This window comes from Biomphalaria glabrata, chromosome 4 (genome assembly GCF_947242115.1).
Source record: "Biomphalaria glabrata chromosome 4, xgBioGlab47.1, whole genome shotgun sequence".
NCBI lineage: Eukaryota > Metazoa > Mollusca > Gastropoda > Planorbidae > Biomphalaria > Biomphalaria glabrata.
Window position 1 is genome coordinate 43099329 of NC_074714.1, and position 21063 is coordinate 43120391.

The 21063-nt window shown below is 36.0% G+C and overlaps 1 protein-coding gene across 1 annotated transcript in view; it reads left to right on the forward strand.

The window, feature by feature from the left end:
• Window positions 1-16963, forward strand: part of LOC106074850 (guanylate cyclase soluble subunit beta-2-like) — a 35587-nt gene extending 18624 nt beyond the window's left edge. The window contains exons 5-14 of the mRNA XM_056027102.1: window positions 1188-1264; window positions 1966-2182; window positions 2829-3115; window positions 3784-3958; window positions 5453-5598; window positions 6096-6244; window positions 8194-8340; window positions 10116-10270; window positions 11184-11353; window positions 14150-16963. Coding sequence (XP_055883077.1) covers window positions 1188-1264; window positions 1966-2182; window positions 2829-3115; window positions 3784-3958; window positions 5453-5598; window positions 6096-6244; window positions 8194-8340; window positions 10116-10270; window positions 11184-11353; window positions 14150-14502 — 1876 coding nt within the window. The 3' untranslated portion in view covers window positions 14503-16963. The remainder of the gene's footprint in view (window positions 1-1187; window positions 1265-1965; window positions 2183-2828; window positions 3116-3783; window positions 3959-5452; window positions 5599-6095; window positions 6245-8193; window positions 8341-10115; window positions 10271-11183; window positions 11354-14149) is intronic.
• Window positions 16964-21063: the final 4100 nt, after the last annotated feature.

A 21063-nucleotide genomic window follows, 5' to 3' on the forward strand; every position in this document is an offset into this window, starting at 1 on the left:
ATAAAGAACTCGAATTAAATATCGATTTCGATCTCGGTGATTGTTAACAATCATTTAGAAAGCACAGGTTAATATTTAACCTTCAATCTCTTAGAAACTTCGCCCAGACCAGAAATGCCCAAACTGGTTCTCAAACTTTTTTAGCCATAGACCCCCCTTAAATAGTCTAGTGTTTCCCAAACTGGGACACTTTACAAATTCTGAGCATTATTATCTTAATTAGTAGATATCAATAAGCTGCTCTTGTATTCATCTGGCAGGGATTCATCTGTGTTTGAAATATGGCTTTGTCTACAAGCAGAATTCAACACCCAATTAGGAATTAGGAATATTGAAGTTAAGAATGTCTTCAAATCTTTAGTTTAGGTCATCATAGAATAGTTAGTAATATATAAACATTTTAAACACTAGTGAAGGACGAGTTTATAATTATTAAAATTATCCGATCGGATAAACTGGGTTTTAACAAGCAAGTTATTTTAATTGTGTGTAATTTCATCTTTCTTCGGACCCCTTCGATCGTCTCCATGACTCCTGAGTGTCCGCGAACTACAAATGGAGAACCACTGTGATTTGATATAAAGCTTCATAAAACTTTTATCCAGAGTTCATTCTTAAATCGAAGAGGCGCGTTTCTTTTGGAAGTTTAGCGTTTTATTACAGCCGTGTAGGAAATTTAGATGACCTCTTGGGAAACAAATATTGGAAACCACTGGCCAAGACAAAGTGACTTCTAAAGACTTTTAAAATATTTATTGACCTTATAAAAGGTATTTCCAAGTTAGCACTTTCCTTTGTCTGAAACTGAACAATAAATACAATCGTTCATAAGAAAATAACTAACTAAATAGTGTTGACTCTTTTGGGCACTATCGACTTTGTTCTGAACATTTATTTCCTTGCTTTGAACGTTGCCCTTTCATTATTTTAACGCAGTGTGTCCCAAACTTTTTACTTAACGAGACACTTCGCACATGCTGAGTATTTAGCGGAACACTTTTTGCTTATTTTTAGTAAGATTAATTCACGTGGTGGCTTATTGGTTTATTGGTATTCCAGTAGTTCGTGGAACACCTATTCAGCCCTCGCGGAACACACCTTGAGAAACACTGTTAGAGGATAACGCAAACAACGATTTAGTCCAGGCTATTTTACAGTTATGACAAAAATAAAAAATGGTATTACAGGTGCGAGACCCAGAAAGATGGCAGTCTGACCTTGCATTATTACAGCGCACGACAGGGTCTTCATCCATTAGTCAAAGGTATTTCTGGTCTAATTAACGATTAACAATTAACGATTATGCTCTTTAGAATACCAGTGCACTAAATTAGACAGTTTTCTTAAGACATATGTATTTTGCAGAAAATAATTTGAGAAAAGAATAGGTCGGCCTTGATGACATTACTGAACATTGGCCTTATTGTGTCAAGATGCATGGCTATTTAGTTAAAATTAGTGCGACTCATTCAAAGAAACAAATAGTTTACTGTTATATTTGCTTGTGATTGTAGAATAGTTGGGTCGAGGATTCTTGAAACTCTTAAGCCCATAGACATCAACAACTCTTCTTTGAGGGATCAAAGCAGATGTAATATGTTACATCCCTATCACCGTTGGCTCATAACCTATGACGCTCTGGCTAGAGTCGAGGCCGAAGGCCGATCACAAGCTAAATTTTCTTATATTTCTTTTCTGTGTATAATCCTTGCTAGTGTACGTTATAAAATTGCTCTTTGAGGAACGGTGAATGAATAGTGAAATGGTTGCTGTAGCTCTCCTCTATCTTCCGCCTGTGTAATGGACTCAGGCACACCAACAGAGATTTTATTTGCTTTGGCCTAATCATCTTCTTTAACAGCCGTTTCAACCAGAGCGTATTGGGGACTGTCCCTCTAGAGCTTATATGTTTAGTCTCACATTGCGTTGATTGCCTCATGAATTCACTGTCTCAATATATTGCAGGGGTGATAAGAGCAGTGGCCAGAGAGATATTTGACCAGGAGGTGGACATCACGCACCTCAGCACCAACACCGAGCATCTGGACGATGTCCGAAAACAGGAACATTCTGTATTTCATGTGTTCATCACCAAGACTAAGGAGGAAAGAATTAGACCCGAGGGTCTGGAGATGGACATCTTGACCAAAGAAGTGGACAATGTAAAGGACAACAGTGAACTGTACGTCATCAATTCATTACAAGAAAAGAACGAATGAAGATATTAGTTTGAAATAATCTATTTTTAGAAAAAAAACATTTGGTGCCAAATTTACTAAAGTGTATGAACTATGACCTGCAGTTCACATTAGAATTAAACTTTCTATTTAAAAACTATTGTTCACCTAATGGCCTGTCGCGTAGGAATACAATATAGTGATCAGAAATAGATTTTAATCAATAATCCACATGAAAGATGATTACAAGTTTAACCTAGGCTTATTTTTCTGAACTATTTACATACACACTTAGATCTAAGACCTTCAAGGACTCTTTCGTGTATAGTCTCCTTACCAACTACGATGTTTTGGGAAATGTAGGCCCAGGGCCGGATTTTATAAAGTTGATTCCCGTGGAAAGGATTTTAATGGAGGCCCCAACACTTTTTTAACCGTAAGAGCTCAAATGTTGTCGGTAAAAATGCGAAAATTATTTAAATAAAAAACGTAAAGGTTTCGTAAATTGTATCTTTTATATCTATTTTTGGGGCCCCTCTCTTGTAAAATTTCTTGGGGCAGTAGCCCCACCTGCCCTCCCTTGATAGTCCGAACTAGAATTCAAATTCGTTTTAGAAACTTGTTCATTTCCTAATGTTGCCCTGTCGACAGGAATTCCCCGGTCAGCCTCACGAGGGAACAGTTCGTCTCCTCCTTCCCGTACCATCTCATTTTTGACGAGAACCTGAGGCTCCAGCAGTTCGGCATCAGCGTGGGCAAGTTGTCTCCCGTGAAGCTGCGCGAAGGCATGCTTATGTCCCCTGTCTTCCGAGTCGTCTACCCGAGGATGAACTTCAGCATCGAGAACATCCGAAGATTCATCAACGCCATCTTTGTCATCGCCATTGATTCAGGGGCGGGCTTGCAGGAGGAGCAGGACAACGCCTTCAGCATGAAAGGTAATGCGTCGTTTTAGATGCAAAGCACTGGTGAGTGTTACTGTATTCTTTGTTGATATAGCGAGGCTCTAGCGAGGGAGTTTCTTTGAGTAGACGACTAAAGTAAACAGGAACTGCAGCGTGAAAGAGCAAACATCAACATGTTGTATGCGGGATTGTGAAAACAAAATGTGAAGTCACGTGATTTAAATAAAGACCCAGATTTAGTCAATGGATCTGTGTGGTAACACAGTTATTTATATGTGTACTAAGTACACACTGAGTGCCAGTATTTTACAAAAAAGACACTTCTATTTCGAGAACATATTTTTTAGGCTTATCTAACGTTCCTATCTATCAAAAACAGTTACATTTTTTTTTCGATATTCAAATATCTGATTCATATAAATGTTGACTTCATAGTACATACAATACATTTTTATTGTAATTACGACAGCATACAAAAGAAACGAATTAGGTAAAGGGTGGCGTTAATTTGTCAATGATAGGCCTATTTGAGACTTATAAGCTAAAGATTTTTTTTTCTTTTATTACTGTTAATATCTGTGGTTTGAAGAAATTGAAGTTATAATCGCTAGATCTCATTGGTAACAAAATATGTTTATATATAAATAGCCGTAAAAATGTGTTTTTGTTTAAATGCTTTTGACATAAGTTTCATTTCGTAGGTCAAATGATTTGGATCGAGGCTACCAATCTGATGATTTTCATTGGCTCGCCCCGGCTGACGTCACTAAAGGAAATGAAGAAGATGAACGTTTACATGGCGGACATTCCGTTGTATGACGTCACCAGGGAGATGGTACTTCTGTACCAGCAGAGGAACGCAGAAATCGACATCACGTGAGTTAAGAACGGGCTCTGATTGGTTGTGTATTCAATAGATTAAAATGTATTGAAACGTTTAAAATAATAATAAAAAAAAAAAAAGAACTAGATGGCTCCTTATCTCGTTGCCGTTTGCGGAAAGGAAAAAGTCAGTGGACGCAGAGGCAGCATTAGAGGGTGGCTAGTGTGGCAAGCGTCCCATGCCCCGCTCGTTAGGTGGGCCCCGCAATAAAAGAAATTTTTGCCACCGTCAGCTCCTCTTTGAAATATTCGTATCCCTGATAATAAAATACTCGCTCACTGCTAAGGCCGCCTCTGATGGACGTCAAGGGAAACACGTATCAATCATACAAGAGGATTACGTCATTCAATGAGGGCAAGAGTAAAACTAAAACAAGCAGAGGAGAAATAGAGTTTCTTTTTTTGGTTTCTCCTCACTTCAGTTGCGTAAAGAGGAGACAGCTAAAATGGGTATCAAAACACTACATAAAATATCATATATTTCTGTCGCCACGTTTGTTAACTTCATTTACATTATATGTTAATTATTTACTGCTTACTGGAGACTGTTTTTATGCTGATGAATTACTTTCATTATAGGGAGATGGGAGGGGCGCCGACAGATGTATTGCTACCCCGGGCTCCCCGCACCTCAGTTCGCCACTGCCTCCCTCCTTTTCAAATCTTTACCTTGACCTCTGTTAGAAATACAAATTAGTCTTTTTGTACTTCAAGTCAACTATTCTTCGAATAAATAAGAATATATCGGCAACACGCAGAATATGTTTCATTGATAAAGTATGTAGTCTCTCAATACTTGCTGCTCTGTTAATATTGTCTGGTATGTGTAGTTTCCCTTTAGTTCTACAGACCTAGTCTACTGTTGCACTTGTTTTTTTTTACCTGGCCCAGTTGTACGTAGACATATTGACGATTTAGCGCCTCTCCCGCTCATTACGTTTACATTTAATACAATTAATTAGCTGATTGAGAGAGGGAAGAACAATAACAACAATAGAATTGGTATGCAATACATTAGTGCGAGCGATACAGAGAGAGAGAGAGAGAGAGAGTGAGAGAGAGCATGAAAAGAAAACATCGTTGCCTTGGTTTCTATTTGAACTAATTAGTGCCCTAGTCTAGTACATGTCCGTTTAATATTCAGCTATGATATTTGCAAATCCCGTTTTACTGCATATCGCTTATTAGAAACGGTGTGGACGATGTGGGAAAATTTATTCCTGGTGGAAGTACCAATCTTGTTATTCATGTTTTTAAATGAGCCCTAGTCTAGCTGTGGTGACTAACGCTAAAGAGAAGTAATATTTTTAAAAATGTCATTGCACCTTGGAGGTTTAGAGAGGAACTTTACGGTTGATCCTATTTTATTGAATTTTCACATACTTCTGTTTAGTAGTACGTGTGCAGTGCCTATATAATTAAACTGACTTTATTATATCAAATAGAAATCGAGTAGATTCTTTAAAAAATAAATGTTCATTCCACAAGAAAAAAACTTGACGAGACTACGGCTGAGCTAAAGAGAACGTCCAAGGAGCTGGAGCGAGAGAAACAGAAAACGGAAAGATTGCTGTACCAGATGCTCCCAGAGAAAGTGGCCCATCAGCTTAAAAACGGCCAGAAGGTGGAGGCAGGTATGGTCAAATCTTAGTCACATATAACATTTCTGTCCACACAGTAGATTAAGATTTAAACTGCTTTCACTAACATTATTAGACGGTGTTTTAACACTCAACAGGAATGTCAACAATTGCAGTGATAGTGAATATTGCATGAAAAGAATCATTTGGTTGTGATATTACTGTTATAATGAAAACAAGACCATGGATTGAATAATCATTGTCTTCTAGATGGAAATAACTAAAAAGAAAAAAAAATAACTTACAATTTATTATCCAAAAAGTTAGATATAGACAGCCCTATAAACAAAATATGTTCACTAAAGGATTATTTGGCTTTTATTAGGGTTATTGTTTAAAGGCCGGGGTGGTCACCTGAGTTTGAGTAGTAACACAAACTCACTTTATAATTTTGTTTTGTAGTAGCCTAGTAGGTATTACATTTTAAAACTATAAACATTGAATAAATGTTTTTAAAAATATATATAATTCTACGTCTTGTCTATATCCAGAGAAGTTTGACCAAGTGACCATCCTGTTCAGTGACATTGTCACTTTCACAAACATAGCCGCCGCCTGCAGTCCACTTGACGTGGTCAAAATGTTGAATGACATGTACCACAGGTTTGACATGAAAACAACTGTCCATGGTGTGTACAAGGTAAATAGACGAATGCACTTTTGTTGGCTACGCTAATCTCTAGCCTTTGTTGACCACACTAATCTCTAGCCATTGTTGACCACAATAATCTCTAATATAGCTTTTTTTTAAATTATACTACCCTCTTATCTAGATTTTGTTGACCGCGCTAATTTTTAGTCTCGCATTAGTTAACCACAGTAACTTCTTGTCTAGCTTTTGGGGACCACACTAGCCTCTAATATAGCTATTTTGATTACACATATCTGTAATCTAGCATTTGTTGACTATATTAACCTATAATATAGCTTTTGTTGACCAGCCTATTCTCTAGTCTAGCATTTGTTGACCACACAGCCTCTTGTCTAGCTTTTAGTCACCATACTAGCCTCTAATGTAGCTATTTGATCACACTAATCTCTTATCTGCCATTAGTTGACCATATTCACCTATAATGCAGCTTTCGCTTACCGGCCTAACCTCTAAGTTTAATCAAGCTTTTACTGACAACACTAGCCTCTTGTCTAGCTTTTGGTCGCCACACTAGCCTCTAGTTTTCTGTACCACACTTATCTCTAAACTAGCCTTTTTGACCACACTATCGGATAAATCTTAAGAAAAACAAACAACTTGTTTGTTAGTAATGGATTTAATTTGAAAAGAGAAAATATGGAAAAAAATTGTTTTGCACTCATTACGCAAATAACCAAGTTCTAGTTGAACTATGTGGGAAAAACAATGGATTCTATTTTAATGAGAATAATTTGATAGAAATGTCTGTTTTTCCAAAGCATGATAAAAAAGCAATTCTAAGTTCAAAAACATGTGAAACAAACAATCGAGAAAATTTGTTTGTGTCGAAACGAAAGGTTAAAAGTACACCTGCACTGATTGTATTGTCCAATCTCACAATCACAGTAATCGATTTGTATGACAGTGACTTCTAATTACCCCTGACACTTATATCCGACTTGCTTGTGGCGACTTGCTGATGTTAATCTGTTCGGTGCTGTACGCATTGTTTTGCTCGGAGTACGTCTGCTAGATCATGGAGCAGACAGTATGAAAAGCGTTAAACAAGGTCTCTCACCCTGTACTCTGAACATACACATCATTAGCATAAATTACTCGCTATTCGTTAGACCCGTCGAAATAGCACAAAAAAAGTGGGTTCCTCCATCCATCCGTCTATAGGGTTTAGAGGGAGCTCTCAGCGATCCCCCAGACCCCTTGCTGGCAAGGGCGAGGAGTCTACAATTTTTGCACTAACTCCAGGAAGAACCTATTCTAGGGCACAATAAATGTCTTCCAAAAGAATAAAGGGTCAGAATGTAATAGAGATTAATTATGTACACACACACACACATCCATCCATCCAAATATATATATATATATATATATATATATATATGTAGATATATAGATAGATAGATAGATAGATAGATAGATAGATAGATAGATAGATAGATAGATAGATAGATAGATAGATAGATAGATAGATAGATAGATAGATAGATAGATCTAAAAATTTTATTTCGAGGGGGGGAGAGAAAAAATCCCCCCCCCCCGAAAATAAATCCTGGCTACGCCCGTGTGATAAACTGTATGACTTTGCTACACGCAAGGGTCGTAAAGTAATTCTGTACGTAGTAAAGAATGAATAAAATGCAAAGACGAATTTATTTTCTAATACAAACTCTAAAATTTCACTTATTATCCGTGGTATAACTCTAGTTCGTCCGACTTGCAGAAATAAGAGAGTGATCTTTCCTTTACTTCTTCTTCTTGTCCAAACTCTTGAGCGAAGAAGAAAATTATATATAGAGATATTAAGATCTTCTCCTAAGGGACTGGTGAAGCTATTGAATTATTAAATTCTTTCTCCTTTCTACGCTATCTGACGCTTCAATAAAATTCTATCCACAGTTTTTATAAGCACAAATAATATTGGATGATTTGTTTCATCACAGGTTGAAACCATTGGTGATGCCTACATGGTGGTCAGCGGGGTTCCTGAAAAGACGGAAGTCCACGCTCAACCAGTGGCCAACTTTGCCCTTGACATGGTGGAAGAGGCTGCTTGTGTTTTATCACCTGCCACAGGAAAACCTTTACAGGTAGGTCACATCATTTTCTTTTGTTTTAAGGAGCCGATTTGAGTGAAAATGAAAACCAGAAATATTACGCCATTTGTATAGGATCCTTAAAGATAAAGCAGATAGTAGATAACTTTATTTATATATATATATATAAATAGGAGCATGGCGTTAGCAAGGCGCTTAGCTTCCAAGCGTTGGGGTCTAAAGTTCAAACTAACGATTTCTGGAAAAAAAAATTAGCAACCCTGACTCCTTCCACCTTAGGTACGTAGTGAATTACAGACGATTGGTCGTTGTGCTGGCAACATGACATCCTCTATAACCGTCGGCCATAGAAATAGATGAACTTTACTTCATCTGCCCCGATAGGTCTGAAGTTCTATAAAGGGTACTTTTTATCTTACCAATATTATCTAAATGTGTTTGGATAACAGAATGACTAAGTTACTAAGATCAGCGCTTTGAAAGTAGTGGTTGCGTTTTTGTAATGTAATTTACTTATGTACTACTTAGACGTATTTAAAATTATAAGAATATGAAGAACACTCCATTTTGAGACGAAAGAGAAAAGAAATGTATCTCTAGTCCAAATGACTTGCCAGTTAGTCCAAATGACTTGCCAGTTAGTCCAAATGACTTACCAGTTAGTCCAAATGACTTGCCAGTTAGTCCAAATGACTTGCCAGTTAGTCCAAATGACTTGCCAGTTAGTCCAAATGACTTGCCAGTTAGTCCAAATGACTTGCCAGTTAGTCTAAATGACTTGCCAGTTAGTCCAAATGACTTGCCAGCTAAACTTTGATGTAACTAACGTGTATCTAGATTTCATTTTCCTGTTAGAATGTCAGTCAGAACCTTCCACACACTCACTCACACAGAACCTTCTACACACTCACTCACACAGAACCTTCCACACACTCACTCACACAGAACCTTCCACACACTCTCTCACACAAAAAATACAAACACATATACTCAATTGGTGAGTGACACTACAAGAACCTGTTCTCATCATTTAGTTTCCATGACATTATAAGAGTGGCCCAAATGTAGGTTTACAGTTAACAATGTTTAAATTTGACTATAGAACAGCGGGAAGTTCGTTGAAATTCGTTATACCTGTTAACATAAACCTTATTTAATCACTCAGATGCTCAAAATATCCCCTTTTAACATTGAAACATTATTCAAATCTCTCCAGAACACTTTGACACAAGTCCCTTCCATCATCCATATAAAATATAGTTAACTAACTGTAGACCTACTTTAGGGACACCCTGTAAACTAATAGTGCACAACAATTACTATTTCTCCCTTGCACAGTTTGTTAGTGAACGATTTGTCTTAAAGAACTATTTCTCTGTAAGTTGTGACTTGTTTGCCGTCCAACCTTCTACTAGGTCTGTTGTTTTTTTTGTTATTTACTGATGACTGCACAATTTTTGACCTGACGTAGATTTACTCCATGAGTTTAGTTTTTAGAATTGGCTCGAGATAGGAAGAGGGGGTGACCAAACAGATAAGGTTGGAAAAACAAAAAATTAGTATCAAACATAATCAAAATTTTTAACAAATTATTTTCATCATTTTTGGGATGCGTCTTCCAAACTACTTTCACTAGCTCTTTGGGAAATGAAATCAGATCCAGTTACCTCTGTGTTCATAATTTGATTTTCATTGCAGAATGGGGACTTACACTACAATATATAATTTGCTATTCTTTATTTATTTAAATATATAATTTTTAATTAAGTTGTCAATTAAAACTGAACATGTATGTTATATGCCCTTAGATTCGTGTTGGCATTCACTCAGGCCCAGTTGTGGCAGGCGTGGTGGGACTCAAGATGCCCAGGTACTGTCTCTTCGGTGACACGGTCAACACTGCATCGAGGATGGAGAGCCATGGTATCCCTGGCCGAATACACCTGAGTCCTAGTACATACAGGTATCTGGAGGATCGCTTTGAAATGTATCTATAAAAAAGTAAAAAAACCTGAATTCGAACTGGGCCAAAGCCTTCTCAGGCTTCTCAAGCCAAAACTCTGCTAGAGAAGAGCGTATGAACAGGGAAAATATTTATATTTGTTTCTTCTTCATGTTTGTGTTCACTAAGCGTCAGTGGACAATGTTTAAAGGGGAAAAATTCAACTCATATCACTTCTTCAGTCAAGTACAATTTCTTTCCCTTGTTCGAGATACCAAACAAAATATTTAATTATCAATAGTTAATTAACTAATTGTTTAATTTTTAAAAAATTTATTATTGTTTTGTCAGGTAAAAGAAATAATTGTGCAAACTTTCAGCTTGATTCGACAAACTTTCCACCAGACAGACAGACAGACAGAGTTGATAAAAGCTTTGTTAAAATTATTGTTCTGCATAGACAGTGTATGCATTACTAATCAATATATTTATATGTATTTATGTACCTATGAAAGTATGTACTTATGAAAATATGTTCTGTTTTAAAAATGTACTGGTTAAAATATGCAGTCTTCAAAGTATGCACTTATAAAGTACTCTTCACAGTATATATCTATTTAAGCATATACTCATCAAACTACCTTTTTATTACAGTATTCGCTTTAAAATGTAGGCCCTACTGATCAAACTATGTACTTAAAATGAACTCATCAATATATGCCCTATCAAATGTTCACTTATCAGAGAATGTACTTATTAAAAATGTACAAATCAAAGTAGGCACTTTATAACGTAGGCCGTCTTATCCAAGTATGTACGCATCAAAAGTGTCCAATCGTTGGATATGCTTGTACCGATCAAAGTATACACTCCATTGTTTAACTTCCTTAGCTACGTGAGACAATTTATCACACTGTAATTGTTTTTTTTTAAGCGCTCTTCAAGGTCAAGGTTATTTATGCAAGTCAAGGGGAGAGAACGTCATCAAGGGCAAAGGCGTGATGCATACTTACTTCCTGGTGGGGAACAGCTCACACCGAATCTCGGAACCTGATGACGAATTCTCCGCCTTATCTTTTCTTGATGACCAGATCCGACATGAAGGTACTACTAATTAAAGTTTGTACTAATCAATTTGTTCACTCGGTAATCAATATTTTCTAATCACATATGTCAGAAAAATTTGTTCTTTCATTTTTATGTGAATATTTTAAATAATTGCCGTTTATTGTTTAAATAATAAAAGATTGTAATAACTTAAGGAGAGACGAAATAACGATATAGAAGTTTATTTACCTGGGGACATCACTAATACACAGGACAACGTCTGCCCTGACAGCCTCTTCATCAGCTCTAGACTTGGGCGGCACTTCGTTTTCTTCCTTCTAATGTCAACATCCTCCGCAGTCTAGTCTCTGATAGTGCACACCTTCTCAGTCTAGTCTCTGATAGTGCACACCCTCTCAGTCTAGTCTCTGATAGTGCACACCTTCTCAGTCTAGTCTCTGATAGTGCGCACCTTCTCAGTCTAGTCTCTGATAGTGCACACCTTCTCAGTCTAGTCTCTGATAGTGCACACCATCTCAGTCTAGTCTCTGATAGTGCACACCTTCTCAGTCTAGTCTCTGATAGTGCACACCTTCTCAGTCTAGTCTCTGATAGTGCACACCCTCTCAGTCTAGTCTCTGATAGTGCACACCTTCTCAGTCTAGTCTCTGATAGTGCGCACCTTCTCAGTCTAGTCTCTGATAGTGCACACCTTCTCAGTCTAGTCTCTGATAGTGCACACCTTCTCAGTCTAGTCTCTGATAGTGCACACCATCTCAGTCTAGTCTCTGATAGTGCACACCATCTCAGTCTAGTCTCTGATAGTGCACACCTTTTGCACTAGCTTGAATGGTGGTGTGCATTGCAGGGTTATAACAGTATCTATTAGAAGTTTTGTAAACGTTTGGACATGTGGTTGCGGTTTAAACGCTTATCCATGTTTTGTTTTGTTCTGCTACAATGAATGGCGAAACCAAATTGGGGGGCAACTTTATAACAAAGATCTAGAAAATAGAGAGATGTCCATATTAATCAGGAATAGCATCTTTCTCTGACCATTGCTTATTATTTGGTTCATAGTTCTTAAAGAAAGTTAACATCATTATAGTTATACAAAAATCTCTGACCAGGCTTTATTTTAAATTGTTAAATTTGACAGGAAAACAAAGCGCACATATTCAAAACGAGATAATAGACCGGTTGGGCGATGCAGTTCTGGATAAAAATACCGAGGTCCAATCAACACCATTGTTCTCTTTCATTTTCACTATGCTAACCACGACTTCAACTTGGTCCTAAATGATTTCTTCAGCTGTGTTAAAGACGTTTGCAGATTTCTATGACTTGTTAATTGTTTTTTGCTCACAGCATCTCAAGATGGGCGAGTTTTAAATCCAATAGGAAGAGCATGGTTTACATTAGACTCAAATACTTTTGCCCACAAGGTGGTCATCAAGGAATGCTCTAAGAAAATGAGATTCATATATTTTGATTTACTAAAGTTGATTACTCAAATTACTTTGAGTTCTTCAAAAGAAAAAGAACGCCTGGAAGCTGCAGCACTTTGAGGAAAATTAGAAACATTCGATACAATTGTTCTGCTTATTGTCGAGTACAAAATTGTAAGCGCAGCCAGCGTTACGTTACATAAAGCAGAAAGTATTGGAATGACTTTTGGTTAATGTGCCCATACATTCAGATGACTCAATAGTTCTGTCGATTCGTTTTATTTGGAGGAGGGGGCCCAACAAGATATTCTTGAACCCGGGCCCATGCCTACCTTGCTACGCCATTGATTTAAGGAAGCAAGTGTACTTTATTTGACAATTTTACAGTACAGTTATCTAAAGACGAACATTTTGCTATAGGACGAACATGTAAATGAAGTCTTTAGTTTTTAGACCCAAATAAGACAGACCCGTGTCTAAAAAAAAGACATTTTAGACAGAAGATCTCATTCGCCTGCCCACAATTGCCAAAAGAAAAAAAATTGAGCTTGCCTCCATGGGTTGTCTTTTGTGAAACGTTGAAGAGTAAAGGTAGGCTAGCAAGGAAATCAAATTTAGTATTTGAAACATTGGATTAAGTACCTTTGTTATATCAAATATCGCAAATAATATTTCACTTAAACATTAACTCTTAGTAACCGTTAAATATAATAATTTGAGATTTTGTTCGGATTGATACTGGAATAGTTCTTTTGTTGTCTTATATTGCCCTAGATTATGCCAGGAGATCTCTCTATGGTTTTCTTCTGTTCCGAAACAACAATGAATCATCTCATAGAGTTAATCCATAAATAAAGGCGCAGTGGATGAGTGATTAAGCGCGTGGCTTCCGAACCTGTGGTCCTGGGTTCGAATATCAGTGAAGACTAGGATTTTGAATTTCGTGAAGTTTATGGCGCTTCTGAGTCCACCCAACTCTAATGGGTACCTGACTTTAGTTGGGGAAAGTAAAAGCGAGTTGGTCGTTGTGCTGGCCACATGGCAGCCTGCTTGTTAACTGTTGGCCATAGAAACAGATTAACTTAATATCATCTGCCCCATAGCTCATAGGATCTGAAAGGGGAGACTTTACTGCTTTAATTTTGATCCAAAAATACCTGGGCATTAGCTAAGGAGAGAACGATGTCACCCACACAGCAGTTTCCCTCTCGTCAGGCAGCTGATGTGTGCAAAGGAACGGCAAGTGCAATACAGTTTGGGGTCAGCGGTGTTGCAGGCTCTGAAAGGGTGTAGCACTGTGTGCTGAAAACTTCAAAAGGGTCATCGGCTTCCGAGGAAAGAAAAAAATTAAATATAATTTTTAGTTTTTTTTTCTTTTTCTTTTTTCTTGCTTTTTTTTCCCCAGACATACCAGTGTCTCCAAGTAAAGAGAGAAGAGAAGGAGACGGAACAGACTTCACGACCCAAATCTCTTCAGAGAGCACCCACACTTCTCCGGAGAGAGCCGAAATAACTGAACAGCATCCGCTTAGCTTCCGTGCAAGCCTGTCTGGAACAGTCTCACTGAAGGACATTCCAATAGATAGCGAGCCAAAGCTGGATGCTTGCATAGATTCAGAAACTAGTCAGGATGGAAACACCAAGGAATCAGACAAATACAACAGAAAAAAATCAAAGTGCTGCTTTAATGAGTCGGAGACCGCATCCTATGACTTAGAGAACCCTTCTCCTTCAAGTAGAACCTGCCGTATACTTTAACAGTTCAGTTTTTCCAAGCGGGACGCTACAGAAGAAATGTCAAAATTTCCTTTTCACATATATGATGTTAAAGAGTTAAAGATCTAAAACCACTGCCAATATTTCATGTGACCAGTGTCCCTTTAGGTTGGACATTTATTTGCAGAGAGACTTAAGCTTTAATATCATTACCAATGACTAGACTACTTCTGACACCATAAATGTAAATAGAATACATTCTTTGTAGGATGCTTTTAGGCGTAGCTAATGTGCAGTATTACAGTCCAGCGACTTGGTAACTACAATTACAGGAACAACTTTCTTACTTGCGAGTGTAGCACATATAATTAGCTGAACTCTTCAATACTTCAACGTGATATTGATTTTCATTTTTTTTACAACTTTACCAATAGTGAAATAGAAATGTGTGTATCTGGTAACCAACGTTCACATGTTCATGCTTTCACGCTGTATGCTCAACAAATTGACCTTAAATATTACAAAGTTAAACAAGGTTTTTATTTTATGTGTGACAATCATTGAGAGCACCAATGTTAGTTTATCAACTGCATCTCGTGCTGAAGTGAATGTTACCTATGGCAGCAATGACCAAACGTATTCAGCCTGTACAGAAGTGACGCTCTCTTACGCCATGAATTAAATATAATATTTCAAGTTGAAATTTTGCACACTCATTCGTAACCATCAGAATACACAAAAAAAAAAACAAGAAAAAAACAAAAGTTACATAGACAGTTTGTGTAAAAACCTAGACATACAATCGGCATCCGAAGTGGTCCAACCGGGCTGGTAAAAAGGCAGTTTTCAATATTTTCAGAAAGAATATCAGAATAAAATTCTATCAAAAGCAAATGACAGAAAAGAATGGAGAAAGACGATTGACGGATCTTGTGTGGTGCCCTAACGGTCCAGAAAACTAAGAGATAGGTGAAGGTGAAGTTAGATTTGAACCTGGCCTAACTGATGTCATATAATTATCTAATGGATCTAATTTTTTTGTAAAGAGTCATACTCTTATACAGATCCTCAAGAAAAAAAAAGTTAAAAAAGACAAACACAAACTCCAAATCGGCCCCCTAAGTCGTCCAACCAGGCAGGTAAAAAGGCAGGTTTCAATATTTTCAGAAAGAATATCAGAATGAAAGCCTATTAAAGACAAGTGACAGAAGAATGAGTATCTAATTGATCTAATCGTTTTGTAAAGGGTCAATCTCTTATTCAAAGCCGCAAGAGAAAAAAAAATTTCCATTAAAAAAATACCCCATTTACTCTTGTTAAGTGTCATGTAAATTTCAATGCCCACTGCAGTACACGCGATGATATGAAAAACTACTTCTTAATTGTTGTCTTAAATTATATATGAATATTAAATAAATTTTAATGTAAATTAAGTAGTTAATATGACAAAACTTATTTAACTTAGCAATACAGCAAATATCTAGAGATAGAAACAGCCACAAGAGGGCGCAAAAACACCCTATAATACTCTCCTTTACATTAGAAATGAAACTGAAACATATGTTCAGATCAACCTTTAATAAACTTCCTCCAAGGAAATCATCTACATGAGCCTGTTCAAAACCTTTTGTTGTAAATATATTTTCCTGCTCAGATCTTGTGTTTTATAAAGAGTATTATTTTGATTGTAAATCGTCAATACCACCTCTAGCTAAATCAAGACTCTGTAACTTTCTAAGTCTTTGTCATTTAATTCTACACAATTTCAGCTAGAGCCACCATAAATATAGGCTATACATGTGAATGAAAGATCTGACGGTTTAGAATAGTTCAGATGTCTGTATTGTACTAAATGCAAGCATCTTGCACGTCTGGAGGGCTTTCCATCACAAATCTCTTAGTGCTGAAGCTCACTGACCTTTTTTTTTGTTTGACAACATCAAGTTCATGAGAAATTGGACGCTAAACAGCCACAACAGGGGGCAAAAACTCTGGAACCCTAAGTGCTAACACAGAAGCTATTTAAAGCCCGCAATTTGAAATAAATGGCCGCATATGTCGGATATCTTTTACATACTTTTATGAATTTGATTACACTTTGATACAAAGCTATCTATCTCTTTATAGATGCAGAGATCCATATTGGTCATACAGGAGAGTAATACTTCCGAAACAGAATTAAGTTTTTCAACCTAAGACGGAAAAAAGTCTGCCAAAATGCTAGTTTTTATTTAATTTCTATGTCAAAAATTTAGGGTGAAAAACATTCTAATAATTAAAAAGTTGTAATATTAGCAAATATATATGAGAGACTAATAAAACATGTTGATGCCATAACGTTGCATTCAGTTGCGTGACAAAGGTTATAGGATCGAAGATTCTGAAGTGCATTTGTTGTTCTTTGAACCCCTATACTTAACAGTTAATAAAACTGTCTCTTATATCGAATTATTTCAATGTATACTTATACTATTATTAACAGAGAAAGAAATGTTTATATATATTTAAAGACTTGTGTGTTTTAATTAGTGCCTCGGTGTGGGTGTGTCTTTGTGTCTCACTGTGTTTGGGTATGTGTTTATGCCACACTTAAGTACGGAGTTGACGAAACGGAAAGAGAACCAAAAAGTACTAAGTCATTAATTTGAATATTTCATAAGAAAATGTCAGCGTTTTCGAATAGAATTAAGTGTGTTGCAAAGGAAAGGTCGTCGAGAGTATTGTTTAAATCCAAAAATTGATTAAATCTAAGAGACAATGTAGAACAATGAATGATGAAAACTTAGTTAAAGATACACATTAGTGCATGAATGAGAACTTAGAATATCAGGACTGGAATGATTTTAAAATGAAACGTTCAAAGTAAAATATTAAATCTAGCTAGAAAATCAGAAGAGACAGTTTTGTATGTAAAAAAAATACTTGCTACAATTAGTCATCTCTTTTTCAAAACATCGCAAAACTATTTCATATTTCTATCTTCATACAGTACAACGTTACAATGTGTTATTAAGCTCTAACATCCTTAAGATCAGAAGATTTGTTGAAAAGTTAATATTGTTTTATGATTCTATTTAATTACTGATACTGTGAAGTAAATCAGAGTGAAATCTCTGAGAAATAATAAAGAGAAATGTATTTACAAATACATTGAGATATATATCTGATTCTATATAATTAATTAAAAAGTAATTTAATACTCACAAGCTATTAGCTCAGAATACAGAAAAATGAATGAAATACTTGGAAAATCTAGTTTGGTCTCTGACGATTTATTAAAAAATTTAGAAATTATGTTAGTTATTCCTATGAATATATTAATATCCATGACAGGAACTGTGGCCAATGTTTTCAACGTAACTATTTTAGCTCGGCTTGGATTCAAACAAAGTATGAATTATGGAACTATGGCGCTGTCCCTTACAGATCTGATGGTTTCAAGCTTGCAATTCACGTCAGAAATCTGTTTAGTTTTAAATTATGCGCTAGAAGATAGTGCTATTGACTTTGTCGCATTAGGTGGTTTTTGCATAGGCTGGATGAGATATGCAGGATTGTACATATCTGGCTGGATCACGGCTCTCATAGCCACTGAAAGATGCTTTTGTGTCGTGTTTCCATTCCACGTTAAGCACATTTGTTCCAAATCCATATACACGCTAATTTTGATTGTGATTTACAGTTTTTATTTAGGTTTTGTGATTCCTATCATCGTAATAGAACGTTTAACCTGGCAACAGGTTCCGGCATCTACTGCCAATAACTCATCAGTGAAGTATATATTGACGGTAGTTGTGGATGATACCGTTATAGAGTTAAAGAAATTATTCGACTCTGTTTGTGTGTCTGGTTTTGCTCTATTTTCACAGATAATTCTAATTATTTCCACACTTTACATGGCGCACGCTCTTCGAGAATCTTCAAAAGTTAGGACATCCTTTAATTCTAAATTACCGTTAGAAGAATCTAAACGCAGGCACTCCTTTCTGTCATTAAAGGAAAAGAGGCTGATCGTTGTAGCAGTCAGGCTCGCTGTTATCATATTGGCATGCAGTGTCCCAAGATACATTGTCATTGCTCTCTTTGCCACGATGCCTACACTGCAGACCAAAGAGAATCTGACTTTCTCCTACTTCCTCTTTGACGTATCCGACATATTTATCAATGCAAACTGTTTCTGTACATTCTTTGTTTATTTTTCTGTGAACAAAAACTTTAAAACTATTTTCTTTAAGTTAATACATTTTAAATGATAAGTCTTTATTTGTCTACTTAACTTTTATTTTCACAACACTTCAATATTCAACTTGAAAATGGCTCTACTATTTTTTCCTAGAAATGAAGCTGTTGATGGATATCGCTGAGAAAAGAATTACTAGCCACACGAGGAAAACGTTTTAATGTTATAAAGTTTTTTTAACTAAAAAAAAGAAATTTTAGCAAGAGAACATGAAAATATTAATTTTGAACGGACGTCCTCGAGTATGTCTGCATTCAATGAAGCGTTAAATAAAAACGTTCCATTGTTTAGTTTAATCTAACAGTCATCAGTAATTGAGGGAAAAAAACAAAAATCGCTTTAGTATAAGTTGTATAAAGAAGGAATTGTATTTTTTTATAAGTATTTTAAACGTGTTTCTTGTTTCCAGCGTAGTAACATTTGTTTTCAAACATCGTGTCACAGTATGTCTAGAATCAAATCAGAAATGAATACTAAGGTAAAAAAATCGTTACGACGTCACGTACTAGCAATATCTGGTGTGATTTCTTTTTTTTTTTTTTAATTGGAAATTTCCATTTAAAAGTCTGTCTTGTAGTTAAGTTTCGTGTGAACTCTCCGGCTTGAGAATTAAAGATACAAGGCGATGCTACTTAACAGAAAGGACTGATCTAGACTATTGAACTAATAGAAGTGTATTAGAATAAATAACTTTTCGATTATTCACTGGATTCGTTCTTATTTTTACTAGATTTACTCATTAAAGTGTTCTGAATTTCTATTTCTGTATTCATTTAAAGTAGATATCATATGACGACCTGGGACTGCTGGATTTATAATTACAACTGAAATACACTCATGGAGGATAGATTTCCAATTAAACATCAAGAGTTTTAACATTTAAAATGATTGGCTGTTAAAATAAGGGACTAGAGCTGCATCAAAAATAAATTACTAAATCAGCAACTACCTTTTAATTAATATTTTAATACATATGATAAGTTATGACAACATAGATAGTAGACACTCAATTTTAACAAACACTAATTTATGTGAAGGAAGTATCCGAGTGAAAAAGCATACCAGGCTTACCCCTACAGGAGAATCATTACATTTTATGTCAGTTTAAAATAAATTCTCTTTAAACAGATATGTTGTAACTACGAGTAAGGTGCAAATAAAATGTAATTATTCCTTAATTATTATTATTATGAGGATAATTCCTTTAAAATTCCATTTACTGTCGTTTTAGATCAGCTCTGTCAGTCTGGTACAAATCTTGTACACGTTATTTCTCCCACTTCCCATTCTCAGATCAAGTTGAAACTTTTCACAATTATTTATTGTCGAAGACAAAACACGAATCATTTTTTTTTAAATTAACCTATTAGTCAATTATTAGTAATAGTTAATAATTTACGTTTTATATAGATAAGGGAGATAGATATTGCAGTACTGAGCTATATGACAGTAATTGTGTGGTTCTTTCCTTAATAAAAGCTTTAATGCTTTTTTTAAAGTATTTTTTTTAAATGTACTTTGATCTACGAGCCGTGTTTAACTAAAACATTTACATATCAGTTGCTTGCAAACACAACTTTAAAAAGTACGCTGCCTAGCAGACAAACTCAAATCAACTGGTTATTGTTTTACGGCTCTGTTGACTTACACCCGAGTAAAAAGTGAAGGACTCTCCATTACGTTACACAAACTGGATCATGCCCCTCCCCTGCTGATCTCAACTTCGCCTTTCACATGTTGATTAAATTATTGTGTAAATCTTTCCCAGCCACTTGACACTGGAGATCTGATGTCAGGAGAACAAGCGTCAAGTTTTTGTTTTTTTTTAAGTGAGACTACGACGTACCGAGTACCCGAGATCGACTTGATAGACAGCCAAACAGAGTTAGCTAATGAAGACTGCTATGTAATCGAGGAATCGATCCGTGTGGTTATTATCTTTGTCGATATATGTTACGATTCCTGAATAAGAAATGCCAGGTAAGAGTTTACGTCGTGGACCTTCTCCCTGGACTGTTTTATATTTTTATAACTCGCTATTACAATATTCAAACCTTTTATAGCCAAACAAGTTAAAACCTAATTTTAAAACCTCACACGAACTTTGTTTTCAATAGATTTATCAGAACTTATGTAGAGTGTGTATATATATATATATGAAAATAGATTGGTGAGTCTTTATCCGAGTCCAGAAAATAAACTTGACACTTGATTTCATTGATTGTGTCATTTGGGTTATAGACTATGTTTACTTGTGTGACATCTTCCCACGTCATCGAGTCAGTGTTGGGTGGCACTGCTGACCTTTAACACCTAAATGTATGGTATGATTGACAGGTCTAAACGTCTGCCATAGTTGAATG